At 39.1% G+C, this 23,955-nt stretch overlaps 1 protein-coding gene across 3 annotated transcripts in view; it reads left to right on the plus strand.

Moving 5' to 3' along the window:
* The window catches only part of LOC136875676 (sodium-independent sulfate anion transporter), a 323,055-nt gene that overhangs the window by 294,101 nt on the left and 4,999 nt on the right, over positions 1 to 23,955 (plus strand). For all 3 annotated transcript variants that reach the window (XM_068228098.1, XM_068228096.1, XM_068228097.1), the window contains exon 10: positions 10,410 to 10,743. In XM_068228098.1, the coding sequence (XP_068084199.1) occupies positions 10,410 to 10,743 (334 nt within the window). The remainder of the gene's footprint in view (positions 1 to 10,409; positions 10,744 to 23,955) is intronic.

Here is a 23,955-nt window from a genome sequence, read left to right on the forward strand (position 1 = left end):
TAGGACAAGAAAGGGCTAAGACTGGGAAGGAAGCGGCCATGGCCCTAATTAAGGTACAGCCCCAGCATTTGCCTGGTGTGAAAATGGGAAATCGGAAAACCATCTTCAGGGCTGCTGACAGTGGGGTTCGAACCCTATACGAGGACGGTTTGAAAAGTTCTCGGAATCACCGATAGATGTCAGTGCTAGAGCAACGAGGTTCCCGCGCAATAATCACACATCCTTTGTGAGTGAACATGTGGCGCGTCAGTGCTCTAGCTGCAGGAGTGTGGTAGTGACGACTCTTTGTTGTTGTTCCCACGTAGTGATTTGTGATAATGGAAAAAAACTGAGATTCGAACAGTGATTAAATACTTTGTAAAGAAAGGTATGAAAGCAAAGGAAATTCATGCCGACTTTCAGAACACACTGGGGGACTCTGCTCCTTAATTTTCAACTGTTGCCAAGTGGACCAGCGAGTTTAAATTCGGTTGGGAGAGCTTGGATGATGATCCGCGTAGTGGACGGCCAAAAAGTGTTACGACTCCAGAATTTATCGCAAAAGTGCATAAAATGGTCATGGAGGATCGTCAACGAAAGTGCAGGAGATTGCTGAAGCTGTAGGGATGTCTTCTGAATGGGTATATTATATTTTAACTGAAGAATTGGGTATGAAATAATTATCCGCAAGATGGGTGCCGCGGCTCTTGACATTGGACAATAAACGCACCAGATTGGAAATGTCTGAACAAAGTCTGGCCCATTTTCAGTGCAACCAACAAGATTTTTTGCACCAGTTTGTGACTACAGATGAAACTTGGGTCCACTACTATACCCCAGAGACAAAACAGCAGTCAAAGCAGTGGAAACATGCTGATTTACCACCACCGAAGAAAGCAAAGGCAGTGCGTTCGACCGGAAAGGTCATGGCCTCAGTTTTCTGGGATGCAAAAGGCATTCTGCTGATAGATTATCTTCCTACTGGCCAAAGAATTACGGGGCAATACTATGCAAACCTCCTAGACCAACTACAGGAAAAGATACGCGAAACAAGGCCTGGTTTGGCAAGGAAAAAGGTCATCTTTCATCAGGACAACGGTCCGCCATGGCAAAACTTCGTGAACTGGGGTAGGAATTGTTGCCACATCCACCTTATTCACTTGATTTGGCACCATCAGACTTTCATCTATTCCCCAAGCTGAAAATTTTCCTCGGTGGATGGAGATTTTCTACAAGGGAAGAACTGACAGCCGAATTGGAGAGATATTTTGCAGGCCTGGAGGAATCTCATTTTCGAGATGGGATCAAAACATTGGAACATCACTGGACCAAATGCATTAGTCTACAGGGAGACTATGTTGAAAAATAAAAGCAGTTCCACCGAGGTAAGATACTTAATTCTAGTACATTCCGAGAACTTTTCAAACCACCTACTTATCTCCCGAATAGCGTACTGTATTTACTCGCATATTACACCCCTGGTTTTTTTTCACTTTTACAGCCAAAAAAAAGTTCGGGGTTTCCAATATGTGATAACCTCAGATTTTCTGCAGTGAACACATGGCTTGTAGGCTATAAAGAGCTATAAATTACACACATAAACTATAAATTACACACATAAACTTTCAACATTATTCTTTAACAAACTTAAGAATATATTTGAGTTAAACTGGCTATTTGCATTGGAAGGAAGTATAAATATAAAAAGACAGTAAATGGTGAACAAGACTTTTAGGCCTCAAAGTAAATAGTTAGTTTTGGTTACTCATATCAAGTCATTCATTTCATTTCCTTAATTCCTCTAATAATAATAAAAATAAAAATAAAAATAATAATAATAATAATAATAATAATAATAATAATAATAATAATAATAATAATAATAATAATAATAATAATAATAATAATAATGCCGTGAGGCCTGCAAAGAGGCCTGGTGCAGTTAGGTTGACATCAAGAAGGGCAGACAGTCATAGAAACTTTCTACGAAAATTGGTCTCTCTTCATACTCAACCCCATAGAGAAAAGGGATACGAGTATCGTATCATACCGGTATTATGCAATATTGATATAAAAGAACTTAATGGCCAGTCATTTGTCTCCATCAGTTGAGCAATGGGCCTACCACACACTAAACCTAAGTAAACCTAATCACTGCTTATAGTTGAATTCAGTCTTGTGGCACCAACTTACCTGTTATTGGGATGTCGTCATTCCAAATGACGTAGTCTTCACTGCCATCTCATCAGCCATGCACTGCAATCAAGAGCATTTGAGTTCCCATCTTGTTTGAAACTTTTAAAAATAGTTTCATTCCCAACTATAGAGTCCAAAAGTGAGAATCTGTTCCCAAATGGTTTCTGGAGATTGTCTCTGATATTCCCAGTTGGAGCATGTGTAGCAGAAGCCACTCCTTCCGAATAAAGCCATGCTGTAGAAAGCGTGCCAAACTATTAGCTGATAACTAGCATATGTTACGAGTTGTACTTCCAAATGTAATACATACTGACTGGAAATGTTCTTTGGATAACTGCGGCTGTTGAAAGCCAAACCCTTATTTAAGTATATTTCATGCTTGTTCTCCACATTTATCACATCACGATTTACCTTAACAGCTGTAAATGAGATAAGAGAGACCACATTGTTTAGGTTAGTTATGCTATCAAGTACCCACGTAGTGCCAGAAGTTCCATAACGGGAAGATTAAATATCAGGAAAGTTTGCCGCATTTATAGATATCTACAGATGTGGTGGTAATACGTTTTATTATCGTAATGTTTAATTTCATACAATTGCTGTCTACATTTATTAACACATAGTTGGCGTCTCCAAAAATCGTTAACTGGGGACGTAAAATTTTTATTATTATTATTATTATTATTATTATTATTATTATTATTATTATTATTATTATTATTATTATTATTATTATTAATATTATTGAGGTATGGTATGTTGGCGAGTAAACCAATCATAATGATTGGATTGTTTTTATCACATTTTAATCAGAGTTAGAAGATATTAAACGATCACTTTATTAATGATCTCGCCTGCTATATTAATAGCAACAACCATGAATATTTCTTAACTAAAGTTCTCATTTTCTCCTCCTGAGGTGGTGCATCTCTTTTCATGGAATTACATGTACCATTTTTATTACATATCATTCTGCTTGCCATTCATAAATCTCTGGCAATATGGTACCGCCAATCGAACTCAGGCTCCCAAGAACGGCAGCTAATTACTATTACACTGGTGGACATTCTTAACTACAAAACAGACATATATACATGACTGCTGCGTGCTTGCAATGTGCAGATCAAACATGAAACTGTTCGCCTATTTGTGTGACATCATCAGAGCTGCAGTAGGCCTACGCTACGAAGGCGGACATTTCTTAACTATGAAATACTGATGTACCGCACGACTTCAATGCATGTTTCCATTGTGTGGTTTGTATGAACGAAATTATTCACAAATTTGTGTGATGTCATTAGAACTGCAATAAGGCTTGTACCTGCTTCGAAGTGGAATCGTTGCTCTCCTGTGACGAATTACATTGGGGATCTTGTATGCAAGATTATTTTTTTGTTTTCTTTGTCTCTAAAAGCCAAGGGGGGGGGGGGGGGACTAATATGTGAGGGAGGTCTGATACACAAGTAAATATGATAGTCCTGCTTTGCTGTTGTCAGATATAAAGTATTATTATTATTATTATTATTATTATTATTATTATTATTATTATTATTATTATTATTATTATTATTATTATTATTATTATTATTATTATTATTATTATTATCATTATTTTGGTGTGACCTCATATATGGTGAACATGTATGGCATTTGGATTTGATTTCATTTAGGCTACTTGCATATCAATTTTGACATTCTATTTTACTCTATCACATGGCAAAAAAGGTGCTGTGTATCTAAGATTTTTTTGATAAGAAGGAAGGATCTCTTCCTAACAGTGTCGACTTAGTAACTTCAAACAATGACATGTTTTGTTCTTGAAAGAACATCACCAGATTCTATTAGATCATACATATTTTTTTTAATTAATGAAAATTATTTATAAATGTAGAAACATATATGTTTAAATTCTGTTTTATTTTTTTTGCTAGTTGTTTTATGTCGCACCAACACAGATAGGTCTTACGGCGACGATGGGACAGGAAAGGGCTAGGAGTGGGGAGGAAGTGGCCATGGCGTTAATTAAGGTACAGACCCAACATTTGCCTGATGTGAAAATGGGAAACTACGGAAAACCATTTTCAGGGCTGCCGACAGTGGGGTTCGAACCTACTATCTCCTGAATACTGGATACTGGCCGCACTTAAGCGACTGCAGCTATCGAGCTCGGTAATTCTGTTTATACTCTTCAATATTTGAAAGTTTGAACTTATCTTAATGAAGTGCTCCAGTAGTATGCCCTCCCTCCTTGTTAGTTCAACAAAGAGTACAAGGTGGCGTAATGCTCTGTCACTGGCGTGAAACCAGCTGATAACTTTATCGGTAACTTTGTTACGTCATGCTCTGATGTCACTAGCTTTATTATTAATGTTATTGTTATTTCTATTATTGTTATTATTAACATTATCAAAAAGTCTAGGAAAACAACAGATAGGGAATCTGCCACCTGGGCAACTGCCCTAAATGCAGATCAGTATTGACTGATTGATTGATTGATTGATTGATATTGATTTGGAAATTATATAGGGGTTGTTTAATGAGCATTTATTGCGCTGGCTAGTTTATAAATAACTGTCCATTATGTCATTCTCCAATGCCATCAACACCATTCTTGGAAGCGTGTTAGTTGTTTCTTAATATTGTTATTAATATTGTTACTATTATTATTTATGAGGGAGTAAACGTAAGTTAATGATCATGATGAAATAAAAGTATGAAGTTGAATTAAAAAGACACTAAGAAAACAGGAAGGACTTACAAGCACCGAGTGGAAAGATGCTCTCAAAATTACATGTAAATGTAACAAAGGCTTTTCAGTCTATCACACACACAGCAAATACAATGTAAATTATAACACTCTAAACATATCTGTAAAATACACACTAACGTACAAAGAATGACGTTTCGTTCTACAAGAACATCCTCAGATTCTATCAAATCACTTAAAAACAAGCTTATATATGTACAGTATTGTTACGTAGCGTAAACTTGTCAATGATAGAGAGTTTAGTGATAACATGAAACATTAATGACAAAAATAAAATATATACAGTTATTAATATAATGAAAACTTACGTACTTATCTAGACTGCCGATGTTAAATCTGTTGTCATCAAACACTATTTCAGGACTTTGTTACATTTAACTAAGTCAACACTGGAAAACATGGCTTCATTCTTAACAAATCTCAAAATTACAGCGAATGTAGCTCCTGTGCGCACTATACCAGCCAGATCCAAAGACGGTAACCAATTCAGATGATGCGGTGAGATTGAAACTTTGGCACACGTCTTAGGATCTTGCCCATTCGGTGAATGCCTATGGAACACCAGACACCATCGCATTCGGTCTTCCTTGGCCGATACGCTACGTGGTAAAGGGTACCTAGTACATGAAGAGATCCATGGTCTCACAGTTGATGCTGGGACAAGAATATCAGCACGATTGCCTTCAAACCCGGGAGCAAAAAAGGTTTCATTCTCGACTCGACTTTCAAATTTGAAGCAGATGCACAACAGCCCATTGACACTGATGAAGAAAAAAAAGATGACATATTCACCAACCATTCCATATTACCTCAATAAATACAACCTTGAGAACATAGAGGTCATAGAGCTCATGCTGGGTGCAAGGGGCACCATTCCTAAACTACTGGTCACCTAGTTACGACGCTTTGGTGTACCGAGACCATTGTGAGGTAGGACTTACAAACATTGAAAGCCTTGATAGAAATCTTGAGGCATCACCTCTGCACTCCATCCACTTAATTACATTAATTAAAGTCAATTATATGCTACTCCTTCGTTTTCTGTACATTATCAATAGAATGATTGTTTTTTAATCTGTACAAAATTTATATTGTATGATATTCTTTGTCGGTTTGGCAACCTCAAGTCATTTGAGGAGGAATAAATATTATAAGTGATACTTTCTGCATTAGCACTTAATAAATGCTACAAAAGGTTATTCTGTCTTAAGTATCTGGAATGCGGGTTATGATGTTCTTATCTTCGTAAATTCTCTGATTTACATAGTGTCTTTGCCACCTCCAAACATTGTAGTAGGTTATTATTTAGCATTTTCATAATACATCAAAAGTCACCAACAAAGATGGAAAACCTGTGTGGGAAGAAAAAGAAGTTTTGAAAGTATGGAAAGAACACTTCCAAAATCTATATGAAGGGCAAAATGAAACAAATGAACCCAAAGAAATATATGAAGATAAAACACATATACAGTATTACAATGGAAGGGATGAACAAACTATCAGATGAAATAGGAAGAGATGATCTACAAATGTCAGATATAGAAAAAGCTGTATTAGAAATGGAAAAAAGGCAACACTCCTGGAATAGATGACCTCACAGCGAAAATGATTAAAGCTGCAGGACCTAATGGAATGCAGTGGCTGTATAGGATAATGAAGATAGTATGGACTGACGGAGAGATTCCTGATGATTGGACAAGGGCAATTATTGTACTAAGTTTTAAAAAAGGTAATAAGTCACTTTGTGAGAACTACAGAGGAATAGCATTACTGTGCCATTGCATGAAGATTTATGAAAAGATAATCTTATAAAAATTCAAGAACAAGATAGTTTCACAATTAAGAGAACAACAACACACCAGGCGAGTTGGCCGTGCGGTCAGGGGCACGCAGCTGTGAGCTTGCATCCGGGAGATAGTGGGTTCGAATCCCACTGTCGGCAGCCCTGAAGATAGTTTTCCGTGGTTTCCCATTTTCACACCAGGCAAATGTTGAGGCTGTCCCTTAATTAAGGCCAAGGCCACTTCATTCCAACTCCTAGGCCTTTCTTATCCCGTCGTCTCCATAAGACCTATCTGTGTCTGTGCGACGTAAGGAAAGAAAAAAAAAAAAAAAAAAAAAGCAACAAGGATTTAGACCTGGAAGATCAATTATCGATGCCATATCTACAGCTAGACAAGTAGTAGAAAAGAAATGGGAATTTGGGAGACATTGCAGTTGCATTCAGACATATACAAAAGGCTTGTGACACTGTTAGAAGATAAGATATGGCAAGCGCTGAACAGAATAGAATTGTCAAGAGAAATGCAATTCAGAATTAGAAACATGTATGACAAATGTCTGTACTGTGTTATATGGCAAAAAATCAGAATGGTTTAGAACAGACAGAGGAGTTAGACAAGGAAGTGTACTTTCACCAGTGCTCTTTAATACAGTGATGGGAAACATTATGAAATGAAATAAAATGGGGTATGGCTTTTAGTGCCGAGAATGTCCGAGGACATGTTCGGCTCGCCAGGTATTTTGATTTGACTCCCGTAGGCGACCTGCGCGTCGTGATGAGGATAAAATGATGATGAAGACGACAGATACACCCAGCCCCAGTGCCAGCAAAATTAACCAATGATGGTTAAAATTCCCAACCCTACCAGGAATCGAACCCGGGACCCCTGTGACCAAAGGCCAGCATGCTAACCATTTAGCCATGGAGCTGGACAGCAACAGTATGAGGAAAGTTCACCAAGGGACAACAGCAGATGATATGAAAGTCATAGCATATGCAGATGATGTAATAATATGGGAAGAAAATGAACAAAAATTGAAAGAACTAAATACCTGGCAGTGGGAAATTCAAGAAGCAGGCATGGAAATAAGTTTAAAGAAAAATAAGGTAATGAAAATCAGTAGAGGAAACAAAAAATTGAAGGATATTAAGTGTAATGGAAAAATTCTTAAATAAGTAGATGCTTTTAATTACCTAGGAAATAAGCTAACTGGGAAAGGGAACATCAAGGAAGAAATTTCGGAGAGGATAGAAAATTGCTCAAAATTTTATTACTGTGTATCAGACATAATTAGAAATTGGAAAGTACCTACCAAAGCAAAAATCATGATATATAAATCGTATTATTTGCCAATATTGACCTATGGATCAGAATGTTGGACTTGGACAAAAAAAGATCTGAGTAGGTTCCAAGCAACAGAGATGCACTTTCTGCAAGGGATCTTGGGTAAAAGGAGGGACAAGATAAGAAATAAAACCATTAGAAACACACTACAGATCAACCCTCTAAAAGAAAATATGGAGAGGAATAGGCTGAAATGGTTCAGCCACGTCAAAAGAATGGGACAAGAAAGATTACCAGGAAGAACTCTGGAATGGACAGAATCTGGAAGAAGACCAATTGGAAGACCACGAACAAGATGGAGGGATCAGGTGGGGGATAATGTAAATCGGAGAAGAACACAGTGGCAGACAGTGATGAATGATAGAATGTGGGGGGGAAAAAGAGAAGATTGCAAGAGGCTCTGTGAACAACCTGCATAAGCAGAAATGTACCGTATCAGGAAAAAGAAGAAGAGATTATTTAGCATTTTCATACTATGCTATTTGCTGTTATTTCCTTTTTGTTGAGTTCATTCCATTTGGCCATCTTTAACATTTCCTAAGATTCAGTACATAGTAAATTCATAGCAGAGCATAAATTTGTATTTTCTCTGAGTTTTTACAAACACTTTGATGAAACATTAGACAGTATTTCTTCTAAACTCTGTAATATTATAGAAGAGAAAAAGTTTAAAATTAATAATGTAGTAATTTATGGTACTCAGTGAATTGCAGTGCAAAGAAATCTCATAAAAGCTTTCACTGCTGCATTGTAAACAATGTTGCAAAACATGATGTTGAGGGGGTTAGTGTTGAGAGTGTTCAACAACTTGCCTTCTTCTGCTTGTTTAATTTTTTCCAGTCAGAAACACTTATACTTGAGAGTAACATAGAATAAATGAGGGGAATACAGTACAGTACAGTACAGTACAGTACAGTAACTAAATCGAATAGAAACTGGAATGTGTGTCTGAAACTAGACTGTAAATTGTAATACGTAAAAAAAAAAAATCATATGTTAACAAAGTGTCAATATGAAGCTGCTGCTTCAAATGCAAAGTGTTGATATGTACTTCAGTTAATACATTAACCCCTTAACTGAGCATTAATTTTCCACATGTTGCATTATCCAATAATTTTGTGTAAGGATAAGGATATTCATTGGAAATATATTTGTAAAATCGTGTAATACATTGTTTCAACAATGAATTTTTTTGCTATTTGCTTTACATTGCACCGACACAGATAGGCCTTATGGTGACGATGGGATAGGTAAGCCTAGGAATTGGAAAGAAGTGGCCGTAGCCTTAATTAAGGTTCAGCCCCAGCATTTGCCTGGTGTGAAAATGGGAAACCACGGAAAACCATCTTCAGGGCTGCCAACAGTGGGGCTCGAACCCACTATCTCCCGATTACTGTATACTGGTCGCACTTAAGTGACTGCAGCTATCGAGCTCGGTGCAATGAAAATAAGATGCTATCTAGACAATCAACTTATAAAAGAAACCACTGTTGTAAATTATTCCAACAATGTTCTGCATTTGTTAGTAGTTCCTAACAGTGTGGTATATCTCAAAACATGTTAGATACTCAAATATTGTCAATGGTTCGGGATTATCCCAGAAGTTAGCATGAATCCCACTATTGCCGGTAAAATCAAACCTGTTGCCTGGCCCTCCAAATGTAACCCAGTCAGTCTGAACCTTCTTCAGTTTCTTCACATTTGTGGCTGTCATCGTGAAATCCTTCACTCGATTTCAAAGAATAATTGTCACTCTCATATTCACTTTCAATTGAAAGCATTTGCTCAATATCATTGTTTGCTAAATTATTTTGTGTGTTTACATCAGGGGTTTTAGCATGGAAGCCATATTGCTTCAACTGCTGACCACACAGAAAACATGTGTGCACAGACACATGAATTCTACATGGAATATAATATTCCATGGAAATTAAATGTAGTATGGTACTTTGTTGCAAAATATGGCCAATAGCTGTCAGAAGTATCTATAAACTTCTGACGCTCATAAGCGGTTGATGCGATCTGTAATAAACACATCAAGTTGGATGATGCTTATGAGTGGTTCACGCAACTTGCAAATAATTACTTTGGCGCTTATAAGCGGTTGACACTGGTAAGGGGTTAACAATTATGATTTAGATATGTTAATTTAATTTCTTTATGTAATAAGTCAGATGTTTCATTCTTCTTCTGAGTAAGTTGTCTTTGCCACCCTACAATCCCCCCCCAAGTTTGTGAGTAACTACTCTACCAAAAATCTTTCAGTAATCTCCCCTACATTACTAGTGTATTCACATCTTCACTCTGTATGATATTGATATTGCTCTCTTGTATTACAGATTTCTGGAGGTCTGGAGTACATCTTGGTCACTCCAAGTGCAGGCCTGCTGTTCCCTGCCGTGGACTTTGTCCGTGAAGCTGTGGCTAAGGCAAGCAATCCTGAGGATGAGGAAGGAGCAAACTTAACTGTTGTTGTCAACTGCAAACACATGCACAGGGCAGACTTCACAGCAGCTCAAGGCATTCAAGCTCTCATTCAAGACTTCAGGAAGAGAAACAGACATGTTGTTTTCCATAGTCTGAAGTCTGATGTAGCAAAGATCTTGAAAGGAGTCTGCCCTTCAGAATTCCTCTACTCGTCGACAGAAGCAGGGCTAATACAAATCCTCAAAGGTAATGATTATTTGCATTCGTGCTTCTATTTCTTTATTAATTTTCATGTGATTTGTTCCTCTTAGGATGGTTATTCAAAGTCTGTTAACTAAAAACCCTTATGGGTGGGGGACACAGACAAATAATACATCCACGGTATCCCCTGTCTGTCGTAAGAGGTGACTAAAAGGGGCAAGCAAGGGATGATGACATTACAATCATGAGACTACTTGTGATATGTACCATTATGTGCAGAACACCATGGGTCAACGTTACTTGCGACTAGTACCACCTTGCGAGGAAAGCTATTGGTCTACATTATATAGGAGCAGTATCATTATGAGAGGAACACTACAGGTCTGGGCGTTGCTTGTGGTAAGTGTCATCATGTGCATTCCACCAGTCAGTTCCACTTGTTCAGAATGGGCCTGCATTACCTATGAGTAGTACCACTTTATGAGAAACACCATGGGTCTACATTGCCTGTGATTAGTACCACTATGTGAGAAACACCACGAGTTAGGCTGGTGGCCGCGATTAGTACCACTATGTGAGGAGCACCACGGGAATACAGGTGCCCATGATTAGTCCCACTGTGTAAGGAACACCATGGGTCTGCGTTGCTTGCGAGTAGTACCCTTATGCATGAAACACCATGGGTTTGTGTTACCTGCGAGTGGTGCCATTGTGTGTGCATACCATGGGTCTACACTACTTGTGATTACGTAGGTCGAGTCATAAGTCATGGCAACTATTTTTTTTCTCGCGAACAGGAAACAACTGGAAAATCTAAGATATGCATTTGGAAACGTACGGTATGTACTTGTGTATGATGCTACTAGATGGTGTATGTAAACAACAGTGTGGGTCTAAGCATGCCCCCAAGTTCAGTGTGTGAGAGCATCACAAAATGGAAGTCAACAAGAAGGAGCAACGATCGTATTTAGAAATAGCAGTTCTCTGCGGCAGCGGCCACTCACCATCAGCTTAGAGGCCAGAGCTCCACCTCCACTCTACTACTGTAAAGTGCCAGGTCGTTTTTAGTGGAAATGCATGTATTTTAAAATTTGCGTATATTTACTGGTGTATGGCAAATACTGGCAAGAAATTATCTACATATGGACTACATAGAATAAAAAACTTATTTTGAGTGATATAAAGAGTCAAAAACATTTTATTGTTGATTTATAGTTGTCGATAACATTTATTCCTAGGAAGATGAAATAATTTTCTCACTTTCTCTCTCAATATCTACTTCGAAAAAAATAATTTACGACACAAAAGAATATACATAATGATGTAAAATGTATTTATAAATACAATTATATAGACTCATTAAACCAAACGAGAAAAATAAAAGCGTAAAAAATAAAAATTCAAACATATGTCACTAGTAAAAACAAGACAATTTTACTCGCCTATAAAATTTGTGTATATTTATCAATGTATGGCACATACTGACAAGAAATTTTCTATGTATGGACAACATAGTATAAAAATAATTCTGAATTATTAAAAAATAAAAACGTAGTTGATATTATAGTTTTTGTTTTCTGTAAAAACCTTTTCTCATTTCCGGTTCTAGTATCTATTTGAAAAAGAATTTTACAATACAACAGAATATACATAATTAAGAAATCTATGGTGCTAAAGCCCTGATTTGCTTTGCTCTATCAAGAGACTGTTGCTCAGTTTGAAGACCTGCAGTTTACGAGGTGAGGCACGGTCAGAGAGATGAATCCTCTCGATCAATATTCTTGGTTTTATAGACCAGGGTCGCCCTCTCACCCTCAGATATCTCCTCAATTGCAATCACTTAGGGTCATGTAGGTTGAGTGGACCTCGAACCAACCCTCAGGCCCAGGTAAACATTCTTGACCTGGCTGGGAATCAAACCCACGACTTCCGGGTGAGAGACAGGCACGCTACACTTGGCCCGTGGGGACCAGCATTTAGGTAACGATAGAGTACTATATGCGACTATAAGGTTTAGGAGGGAAAAAGGGGGAAAAAGGGAAAAGTAAATTGAAGTATGATATGGGCTGAAAATCAGACATGTTTAGGCGCAAGAAGTTCATGAAGGAGACAGGAGGTTGAGGAATGTTGTTGGGTTCATTAGGAGAAATTTCCGTAAAAGGTCCTCCGGAGACATTATTATCATCATCTTTGTCATCAAAATATTCACAGTATCTTTCGTTCCGTTAGAAACAAATAAACGTCTCTTCTTTAGCTGCGGTGGTCCTGGGGGCATGCCCTGTATAATTTCGTCACCACTCTCTGAACTAAATTCTCTGTCGCTATTCGATAAATCATCCGAGTTAACTTTGTATTGTTCCAAATACTGCATTAATTTATCATTGTCAATACCTGCTGAAAAAATATCACGTGAACCACTTGCCATTTTGATGTTGCAAATCCAATAACTGTAAGGAGCAATCTCTTACTTTCATTATTTATGAGCTTCATGTCCATATTAATAGATTACACATATATATGGAAAAGAAAGGATTCCACCTGATCAATACAATTTATTATACTTGAATGTTGATGTTTAACATTAATTACATTACATTGTCTGAAGGGAGATGCCATCTTTGATTGGTATATCCGGATATGAACATTAAAACAAGAATAATAGTTAACACCACCTTTCCAATACTTATCTTTCCTATATTTAGGAAATAAACATTACAACAGGCGTAAGATGGGACATGTTTCGCTTAACAGTAGTAAGCATCATCAGCCGAAAATAAATCTTAGCCTAAAGTTAGGTCAGGGCCCTGAACCTAGTGTCCTGTTAAGCGCAACATGTCCCATCTTACAACGCCTGTTGTAATGTTTATTTCCTAAATATAGGAAAGATAAGTATTGGAAAGGTGGTATTAACTATTATTCTTGTTTTAATGTTCATATCTGATGTCCAATACGGTCTACAATGAGATTTATTACTTGTAATATCCGGATATGTCTACTGGGGCATATAAGTTATGATTTATCGTTTTAATTTGTGGTACATAAGTGTAAATGACCTTGAGGTTTAAATTGTGATTATAAAAACTGAACCTAAACTTAAGAGCTAATCAGTTGTACAAACACATAAAACACATTAATATATACTAAAAACATACATAAAGCATTGATTTATATGTTTATGTCTTGCGCAGATCTTCTTTTTTCTTGGTAGAGTCTTATGGCTGTGAATTACATCAGTTGATGCTAGTGCTCGTGAACAATAATATAAATAAGTCTAAAACTTGATGAGCTTAATTGTACATGTCTTGTGTATGCTTTCTTCTTGTAATTATCGTGCTGTTAATCATAGATTTGCATTGGTTGATACTATATCTGTAAATGATGATGGGTTTCTATGATGTATTCTATTTAGTTGGTTAATAGCTGCTAGGTGTATTATAACAAAACACTTCTTATTAAAAGGTCCAATTTAGCTTCATAGTAGGTAAAATTTTGTTCGTTTGAGTTAGAAGCATAAGATGAAGACTTAGTCTTATTTTGCATCTGATTTTTTTTTTTTTCAAGTTGCTTTATGTTGCACCGACTCAGATAGGTCTTATAGCGACGACGGGACAGGAAAGGACTAGGAGTGGGAAGGAAGCGGCCGTGGCCTTAATTAAGTACAGCCCCAGCATTTACTTGGTGTGAAAATGGGGAAACCACGGAAAACCATCTTCAGGGCTGCTGACAGTGGGGTTTGAACCTGCTATCTCCCAAATACTGGATGCTGACCGCACTTAAGCGACTGCAGCTATCAACCTCGGTTTGCGTCTGATTAAAATTCTGACAGCGGTGGTAGTTCCTTTCCTGTTTATATTTGTGTTCTGGTATTATTGGTGTTGTTGTGGTTGGGTAGTGCTCTGTTTCGGAACTCGCTGCATACGGCAGTACGATCTATCCCTAACAAATTAGGAGGTGTTATTGCATTAGTGATATCTATTGCTATCCTTCTTATTCTCCGTTTTACTGCTAATAATAAATTCCGTAGTATTCAATTTTACCCTATACACAGCACAACGTGAAGGGTACTTGACTTGCAGCATGCTGAATGGGAAATGGGAGAAAGAGTTATCTGAATACTCTCTTATATGCTTTCACCCTGCTGTCTGACGTAATACAGTGCATATATCCCATTGGTTATCACAATGACTACCTGAAGCCTTGTTGGTTAACATTTCATAATTGCAACATTCCAGAACAAAACACACAATAAATTGCTAAGACATTCAAATAACTATCCACTTGTTAGAGATTGACACTGGTTTTCTGTCAATAGGGTGGGTAAAAAGAAAATAATACACTACAGTACACAAGAAACTGGTGTAACACAGGTGATAACTCATCTTAACATCGTCATAATCTTCTTTCTGGTCCACATGATAACGCCTGATGTAGTGATTAACTGAAATCCAGATAAATAAAATAATTTTGTTGTCTAGACTTACCTAACTCAAACCTGATATTCAAATTAACACTCCTCAAGGTGTCTCCCTTTACATTGCATCATTTTAAAAACTTATTCCTGCTCAATGGAGTTCAATCTGAGTCTATAATGCTGAATTTCACAGGGGAGGAATTCAATATCTACATATAAATAATTACTAGCTGATGTACCCTGTTTTAATATGGAATTCTACACTGTATACAGAATTCTAAGTTAAGTAGTATATACGTTGTAAGATTGCATTAAATTGCACAGCTCTTATCGTTACCCCAAAAGCGCGATGGGGAGTCACCATACATCTCTTTTCCTGCGAAGACTGGGTTAGGTAATTTTCAGGGTAATGGCAGGCACTCTTGCCTACTATCAGTCACAATCAAGTTGGACATTTTTCATTATAATGGCAGACATTCACTCTCCACCTGCCTTTTTACATCCTCGGAAAGACTGCCTTTGTGGTTTTCCCAACTGAAGTCAACAAAGGTCATTACAATGATGTCAGTAGTAAGGTCACGATTAAAAGCAATGCCATCATATAAATACGCGATAAAATGAAAAACCGCAAGTTTTCTCACTTTTAACAAACAGAACTACACTGCCAATCAACTGTGCGAAGTTCCAGAGCTTGAATTACCACACCACAGACAACCATGAACACTCCTCTCCCATTATTTTAAGTGTGCACACTGCTTATTACAATCAATGCAGCAGCGTAGGGATCGAATAGCTGGAATACTATGAACAGTGTGTTTATGTACCATTAGTTATCAGCAAATTTACGAACCAGAGGAATGCCATGCTAAAGAGTTATCTAACTCCGCAGCTACTTCCCGCCAATATTCAAGCAGGAGGTTATACTTGGTATACAGCAGTAACCCCATCTATCAGAACCCCCTGCGGGTAGGGGACGCACATGTAGAATACACCCATGGTATCCCCTGCCTGTCGTAAGAGGTGACTAAAAGGGGCAACCTAGGTGCAGACATGGATTGCGGTTTGGTTTAATGTGTTGGACCTCCTTTGAATGGGAGAGGCTAAATACATCCACAGGTAATCCCTACCTGTCATAGAAGGCAACTAAAAGGGTCATGTGACCATGGCCCCCTCTTTATTTTTTATTGTTTTTTCGAGGGTCAGTTGTAGACCATTTCAAAAATTTTCATGTGTGTGCTGCTAGGAGTTGGACCTCCTATGTGTGTGAGTATGCTCGAAAACCCTTGTCAGTAACCACCCAGGAAGTGGCGGGTGGGAGTGTCGTGTACCCGGGCAGTAGTATTCGCCTGACAACGCAGGTCCCCGCACAGCCGAATGCCAGGACATATTCTTATTAATTATTTTTATTTATTTTTGCCTATATTTAGTGCTCTGTACACGCAATGGGGTACATGCTATTGCGGGTGACTGGAGGAAGGGAGTCATCGTGCTCATTGCCTCAGTCCTCCCATATTAGGCATCATCCAACATCGGATTCTGGGCAGTACCAGCTATGACCAGGTGGGTATTGCCTTGGCTGCTTGGTTTGGCTACAGAGACCCCTGATCGACATTCGGGGAGGATGATTTCGGGCATGGCATCGAAACCACTTCCACCTGCCGCCTCGGGTAGTTCGCTACCCAAGTCATTAACTTTTGATTCCCTAAGGGGGGCAACCCCTTGGGAACAAGCGCAGCGTATTAGTTTGGGTAACAGCTTCCCTAGGTTCCTGGCTGCTACCAGAACCGATGGGCAAGACTTCAAGCTGGTTAAATCCATTCTTTTCAGTCGTCATATTGAAGGTGTATACGGTGAACTTGAGGACCTTAAGAAAATGTGCAATGGTGGTTTGCTTCTAAAGATGAGCACTGCGCTCCAAGCATATCGGTTGCTTAAGTGCGACCACGTTGGCAACATCCCCATCAAAGTGGAAGAGCACAAAACTTTGAATCTGGTTTGTGGAGTTATTTTACACAGTGATCTCCTGAACACTGACAATGAATTGATGGAAGACATGAAGCACCATGGCGTGACCCACATCCGGCGTATCACATGCAAAGTCAACGGTGAAGACGTTGCCACGGGTGCATTCATAGTCTCTTTCAAATTGTCAGTGTTGCCAGAGAAAGTCAAGGTAACAACCTATCGTTGCGATAAGAGGCCGTACATCCCGCCTCCTAGGCGATGCTATCAATACCAGAGATTCGGACACATGGTATCTCGTTGTTCGAATCAGGCTGTGTGTGGTACATGTGGAAGAGCAGCTCACGGCGCGGAGGAGTGCATAACTCTGTAAAAGTGCATTAACTGCTCTGGTCTTCATTCTCCTTGAGATCGGACCTGCCCAACCTATCTGATTGAGAAGAAGATCCAGAAGATAAAGACCTTGCATGGTCTTTCCTATCAGGAAGTGCACCATTATTTTAATTCTCTGAATGCATCGGCCAAGACACTAGACTTCAGCATGATAGCACAGTCTCTCCCAGGGTCCTCATTTTCAACCGGAACACCTTTCCAGAAGATCTCTGCTCCTGCGAGCAACGCCACAAAGAGAACGAGCTCGAAGGCGGGTCCATCCTGGCCTTCGACCACCAATAAGCCTGTGCCGGCTAAGAAACCTACGCTGGCACAGCGAAGGAAGAAAACGTCTCCTTCCCTCCCAAGGTCGGCAAAAGCCGCGCCTAAGCCAGCGGAGGCGGCATCGTCAACCAGGGCTGGGAAATCACCTCCAAGCCCATCTAAACAAGAATCAACGGCGGGAAAGAAGAGCGCCCTTACCGGGCATTCTTCCACTTCTCCTATAAATGGGGCCTCACGCCCTCCACCCGGAGGGTCTGATTCTGTGCCAGTGGGTTTTCCTCCTGGAAAATCTGCACGCTCCCCTCATAGGAAGAAACCCTGCCTCCGGACTACGTCGAAGAAATTCAAGGCATTTATCTCCATCTTCGGATGGGGATGCAAGTGTAGGTTAGGTAGCATTATGCTGCTTCTAACCTAAACCTCAGAAGTCCACACCCACACTATGGCACTGTTACAGTGGAATTGCAATGGTTATGACAGGCATCTTTCTGAGCTACGTCAGCTCATTAGTGAGTATGCAGCGAGTATAGTCTGTATTCAGGAGACAAACTTCGGACCAGGTCATCATACGGTCTCGAGAAATTTCAGACTATACTCGACAGAACGATATTATGCCCACTGGGCATCTGGTGGCGTGGGTAATTTTGTCCATTCTGATACTTATAGCAAAGAGGTTCCTCTAAGGACCCCACTGGAAGCAACTGCAGTGCGGGTACCGCTGCCTGTCATAGCAAGTGTGTAATGTTTATTTTCCACCAGGCCAGCCTCTTAACATAAATGATGTCGCTGATCTTATAGATCAGCTTCCACCTCTCTTCCTCTTATTGGGTTATTCTAATGCCCATCACTCCATATGGGGCTCTGAGATGCCTTGCCCCCATGGACGAGAGATGGAAAAATTAGTAAGAGAGCTGGATTTATGTATTTTGAACACAGGGGAACCAACTTACTTCAGTGTACGTTACGGCACATATTCTCGCATAGACGTAAGTCTATGCAGCTGAACATTGGTTCCGCTGTTTCAGTGGAATACATACGATGATCTCTGTGACAGTGACCATTTTGCCATCATCCTTACTTTGTTGAAACAAAAATCCGTCGAGGCTCCCGCCTTGATGGATTCTTAAACATGCTGATTGGCCAAAGTACAAATCACTAGCTGTCTTTAACGATATCATGAAGTTTCTTAGCAGTACTAATTGGGGTACTGACCGCACGGTGCTCGTACGATTCTATAGGGAACATTTTTTATCCTGGCTAGACTATGACAGTCCAGCATATGGCTCAGCAAGACCAAGCGTCCTTGTGAAGCTGAACAGCATCCACCACAGCGGGGTTAGGTTGGCGACGGGAGCTTTTCGTACAAGCCCCATAGCTAGCCTGCTTGCTGAGTCTGGTGTGCCGCCTTTACACCTGAGGCACCAGCAAATGCTTCTTTCGTAAGCTGCTAATTTGTGACAGATGCCACTTCATCCAATCTATCCTTGCGTATTCAACAATGGCAACCGTTTGCTGTATGCTGCTTGTCCTCGAGCAACGTAGCTTGTTCAAATACGCTTGGATAGCAGTTGCAGATTGTTTCACGTACCTTCAGCTCCTTGCCTTGTCAGACAACCAAGTGGGGTACCTGCATGGATAGTACAACATCCTGAAATAATCCTGGATCTGGACACTGGCCTGAAGGAAAACACTGACCCTTTGATTTATCGGAGGCTCTTTCTGTCCGTTGTTGGCCGGTATCCAGGCTCAGTCGTCATTTACACAGATGGCTCAAGAACAGACACTTAAGTGGGCTGTGCATTCATTGTTGACACTGATAGGTTTCTTTTTGCTCTCCCAGAAACCTGTAGTGTGTACACAGCAGAGCTCTATGCTATCTGTGAAACTCTGTGGTACGCACTGTCCGATGAGCGCTGACGCTTTTTTGTGTGTACCGACTCCTTGAGTTCGCTACAGTCTATTGATACCTGTTTCCCTCAGCACCCTCTGGTGCAGCGGATCGAGGACCTGCTGGCTGGGTGTTCGAATGCTGGCACCAGAATCACGTTTCTGTGGCTCCTAAGCCACATGGGTGTAGAGGGAAATGAGTTAACAGATCAGGCTGCCAAGGAGGCAGTAACACTGCCCCCATTGCCGTACAAGGTTCCAGCAAGTGATATTCACTCTCAGCTGAGACATCTGGTTATGTCCCATTGGGAGATGGAGTGGCAGGCCACTCCTTCCAAATAAGCTGAGAGCAATAAAAGGTACAACGGAGGTATGGAGGACTTCCCTTTGGGCTTCTCGGAGGGAAGCCGTGGTATTATGTCGTCTTTGGATCGGTCACGGTATCCTGACGCACTCCCATTTATTGAAAGGAGAACCCCCTCCGGTGTGTACTTGCGGTGATCATCTTACCATGGTACACATCCTTATGGAGTGAGTGGACCTCGTCGATCTGCGCCGTAGTTTAAAACTCCCGCGTACAATCTCCCTCATCCTGCGCGATGATGAGCAGTCCGCAGACCTTGTCATCCATTTTATGAGGGACAGTGGTCTTTTTTCTCGTGTGTAATATTGTTCTTGTCTTAATGTATTTTTTGTAGACTGTGCTTTTATCCCATTGACTCTATTTTAGTTCGTGTTGTAGTTCGTCCCATGAATTACATGACTGTCCAGGCAATGCCTTATTCCATTATGACATCTATTTTCTATCCTTTTATTAGAAATAAGGCATTGCGAATTAAATCCACTGATTGTTTTAATCTCATAATAATTTTTTCATCACCATTTCTTTTAAACTCTAGTCAGTGGATGCATTTTAATCTTTTAACTTTTAATTTTTTATTTCTCATCTGATGTCATCCATCTCATACCATTAGGGGCCGATGACCTTTAAACAACAAGCATCATCATCATCATCATAATCATCATCATCATCATCATCATCATCACCACCACCATCTATCAGAGATGAGAGGCAGCAGAAGACACAAAGCACATCACAACAATGGTAAATGTAATGTTATTTGTAACCTTATTACTGGTTACATAAACATAATTAAATAATAATAATAATAATATGAGTATAAAAAACACGGTAAAAAATATTAGAACACACATAAGGTTCACAGACTTGAAGCTGTGTAAAACATAAAAAACAGGTTGACTAAAACCATAATTGAAGATTTGAACAATTGCTTTCACGGCCGCAGATCTTATGATCACGGTAATAGAACCAGCTTTTGGGTGCTTAGGCCATGTGCATTTGCAGAGTTCCGCCCATACCTGCCATTGGGCTCATCAGCTGGATTGGCACACCCCTCCAGCACTCTGCTTTCCAGTGGCAGACCAACTGCATGGTCCCGCCTTGTTAGCAAATAGGGATTGCTAATCTGCTAAAGGACACTGTGACGTCACATCACATCAGGAATCAGTGCTCAATATTTTATTCATATAGACATCATCCTACTGTATTTTACTGTATATGACAAGATGGAATTTAATTCCATGCCACCATTCATCAATTTTTAACATATTACGTTGTACTTGTCATAGTTGAGGGCCCCCATTTTCACTAGGTCTTATTGTATACACAATTTTAACTTAACTTGCTGAAGAAGAGAATGTGCATATTCTCGAAAGATGTACTAGATATAATGTAAATGTGAAAGGCAAATATAAAAAATTTTAACACATTGTATTGACTAGGCAGATCATCCACCTCTATATTTACTGCAAAACTCATTTATAAGATAAATGTCAATTGCGCCTTCAGATATGTGCACGATATCAAAGAAATCTTTACATAATGACTTTTAATGAGGGCTAATCCCATTTTAACAAATTGAGAAAAAGGAAGATGTAAAATCTTAACACAGAAAACGAAAAGGGAGAGAGATAAAATCTTAACACAGAGGCATAATTAATTTGCTTCCATACTAAAAACACTTCTAGTAAAGAGCATAGATTTAACTTGCTTGTATTAAGTGAAACTGGACTATGGGAGGTAAACCCAAGGGAAACTTAAATGTTCATTACAGGGTTTCTAAAAAAGGGAAAAGGAAATTGCCTCCAAAGATCACATTGTGAATACTTAACTGAAAAGCTACGTCATTTCGATGATTGAATGGCAAATGTGAATTCCAAGGGTAAAATGCATGCACTAAGGAAAGTTTACATTTAAATTAAGTTAATGTCCAAAAAACAAGAAGAAATGGTTCTTACCCTGAGACTGGCATCCCATAACGGGACTGAAGCAGGAGCGCGACCGCTCGCAAGACTGATCCGAAGCAAAAGATGTGGATGCAAGTTTCGCCCCCATGAAGGAGCAGAATAGATCGAGAAGCCAATATTGCAAGCACAAGGTAACCAATCAGGCTACAGTATTTTACTCCACACTTTCACATTCACCAATTAAATTTTTCCTTATTTCAACCAATTAAAGGTCTCTTCATTTCCGCTGCTCAATGTTAGAGATCTTTCTTTTACCCAACACTAATTTTGCCACTAAAAATGGCATGTGTGAGTGTAGTCTGTTTCACAAGTTAGATACATAATTTTGAAACTCACAACTACATGATAATTTAAACACAAACATTTTTCCAAACCTAATTCTTCCAATGTTCAAACGTCCAATATTCAAATGTCCAAAAAGAAAGATCTTATACAACGCAAATAATTTTTAAAACAATAAATCAATTTTTCAAAACCATAATTGAAAAGGCTTTCATCATTTCTCCACTGCTGTCCCAACTCCAGCCACATTATTGTTAACCAATTTTATGAGCTTTCTATATTGTAGGCCTTCACATTTAGTTTTCTTCTGACTCTGTGATATTGGGCATCAGATGTAAAGAGAGTCCATCTTTCTTTTGAAGTGTCAGACCCCTTACATTTTTCCTCTGTTATTAGTGTTATATAGGGGATGGTTGCTTAGTTCCACTTCCTCTTAAAACAATAACCACCACCACCACCACCACCAGTCTTATTATAGTCGGTATGGTAAAACGGAATAAGACATAAATGATTGGAAATTGTACTCTCTATGACTTAAGTTATGTACTGTAGTACTTTTCAATAGGACCATAACATAGGAAATTAAAAATTAGAATTTTAGGCACCTCCCCCTAAACTACAGTTTCAACCAGGGTGGGTAACATTATTTAGAGGATAGACTGCAGTTCCTTATTTCACAACTTTACATACCAATTTTCATTAAATTCATTTTACCCATTTTTTCATTGCTAGGTGTTGATATGGACTTAGCAACAAAAATCCAAATTCATGAATATCTCTATTATAGAGCATGTCAAGTCAAGCCTTATCTCTATCATAGCCGGTATGTTAAAAATGTATAATATTTTTAAAAAATTAATTCTATATAACTGTAGTTATGCAGTATTTATTGATAGGACCACTAATAACATAAATATTTGAGAATTAAATTTTAGGCCTTTCCCTAAACTACCATTTCACTCAGTGACTAAACTTATTTATAACCTAGGTTGTAGCAACAGAGGAGTTCACCATTAGGGGGCTTGTTGGAGCCATTTTGTAGGAAATGACACACAAATTCAACTGGAAGCTGCTGCCTTGCAGATGTGGCAGGGGATTGCTAAAGGTTAAGGAAGTTAACCCTGACAGAAAATCTTCTCTAACGTTAGGCCTAGCAAGTCAGTTGGAGAGTAACTACAATCACTTTCAACACTTATACGAGCCTTGGATGCAAACAAAGATCTCAGAGTAGACAACAGCACCCGCAGACCCACGCCAGGTATGATGGCTTACAGCCTGATGATAGGCCAAGCCTTGCGATTGTGCAACAATCCCAGAAAAGACAACGCACTTGAATAGGAAAAATCATTGCACTGAGTTTGACTGGGAAATATGAAGAGTTAGTGGACATCATGGAAAGAAGGAAAATATCAATCCCAGGACTGAGTTAAACTAAATAGAATAGTAAATGGAAGAAAGAGTTGAGGAAAAACTATACCCTCTACTGGAATGGTAACAACAGAGAAATGAGAAATAGAGTAGGATTGATATTGTCTAAAGAGTTAGATGGTATTACAGGGATCCAGTACATCAATGAGAGGATAATAAAGGCAACAGTTAACCTTGGGAAAGAGAAGCTGACACTGGTGCAAGTGTATGCCCCTCAGACGGGTTACAGACAAGATGAAAAGAAAAAGTTTCTCGAAGACCTAGAAGAGACCATCAGTGAAGAGAGTGCATTCATCATCGGG

The sequence above is a fragment of the Anabrus simplex genome, chromosome 6, assembly GCF_040414725.1.
Source record: "Anabrus simplex isolate iqAnaSimp1 chromosome 6, ASM4041472v1, whole genome shotgun sequence".
Lineage (NCBI taxonomy): Eukaryota > Metazoa > Arthropoda > Insecta > Orthoptera > Tettigoniidae > Anabrus > Anabrus simplex.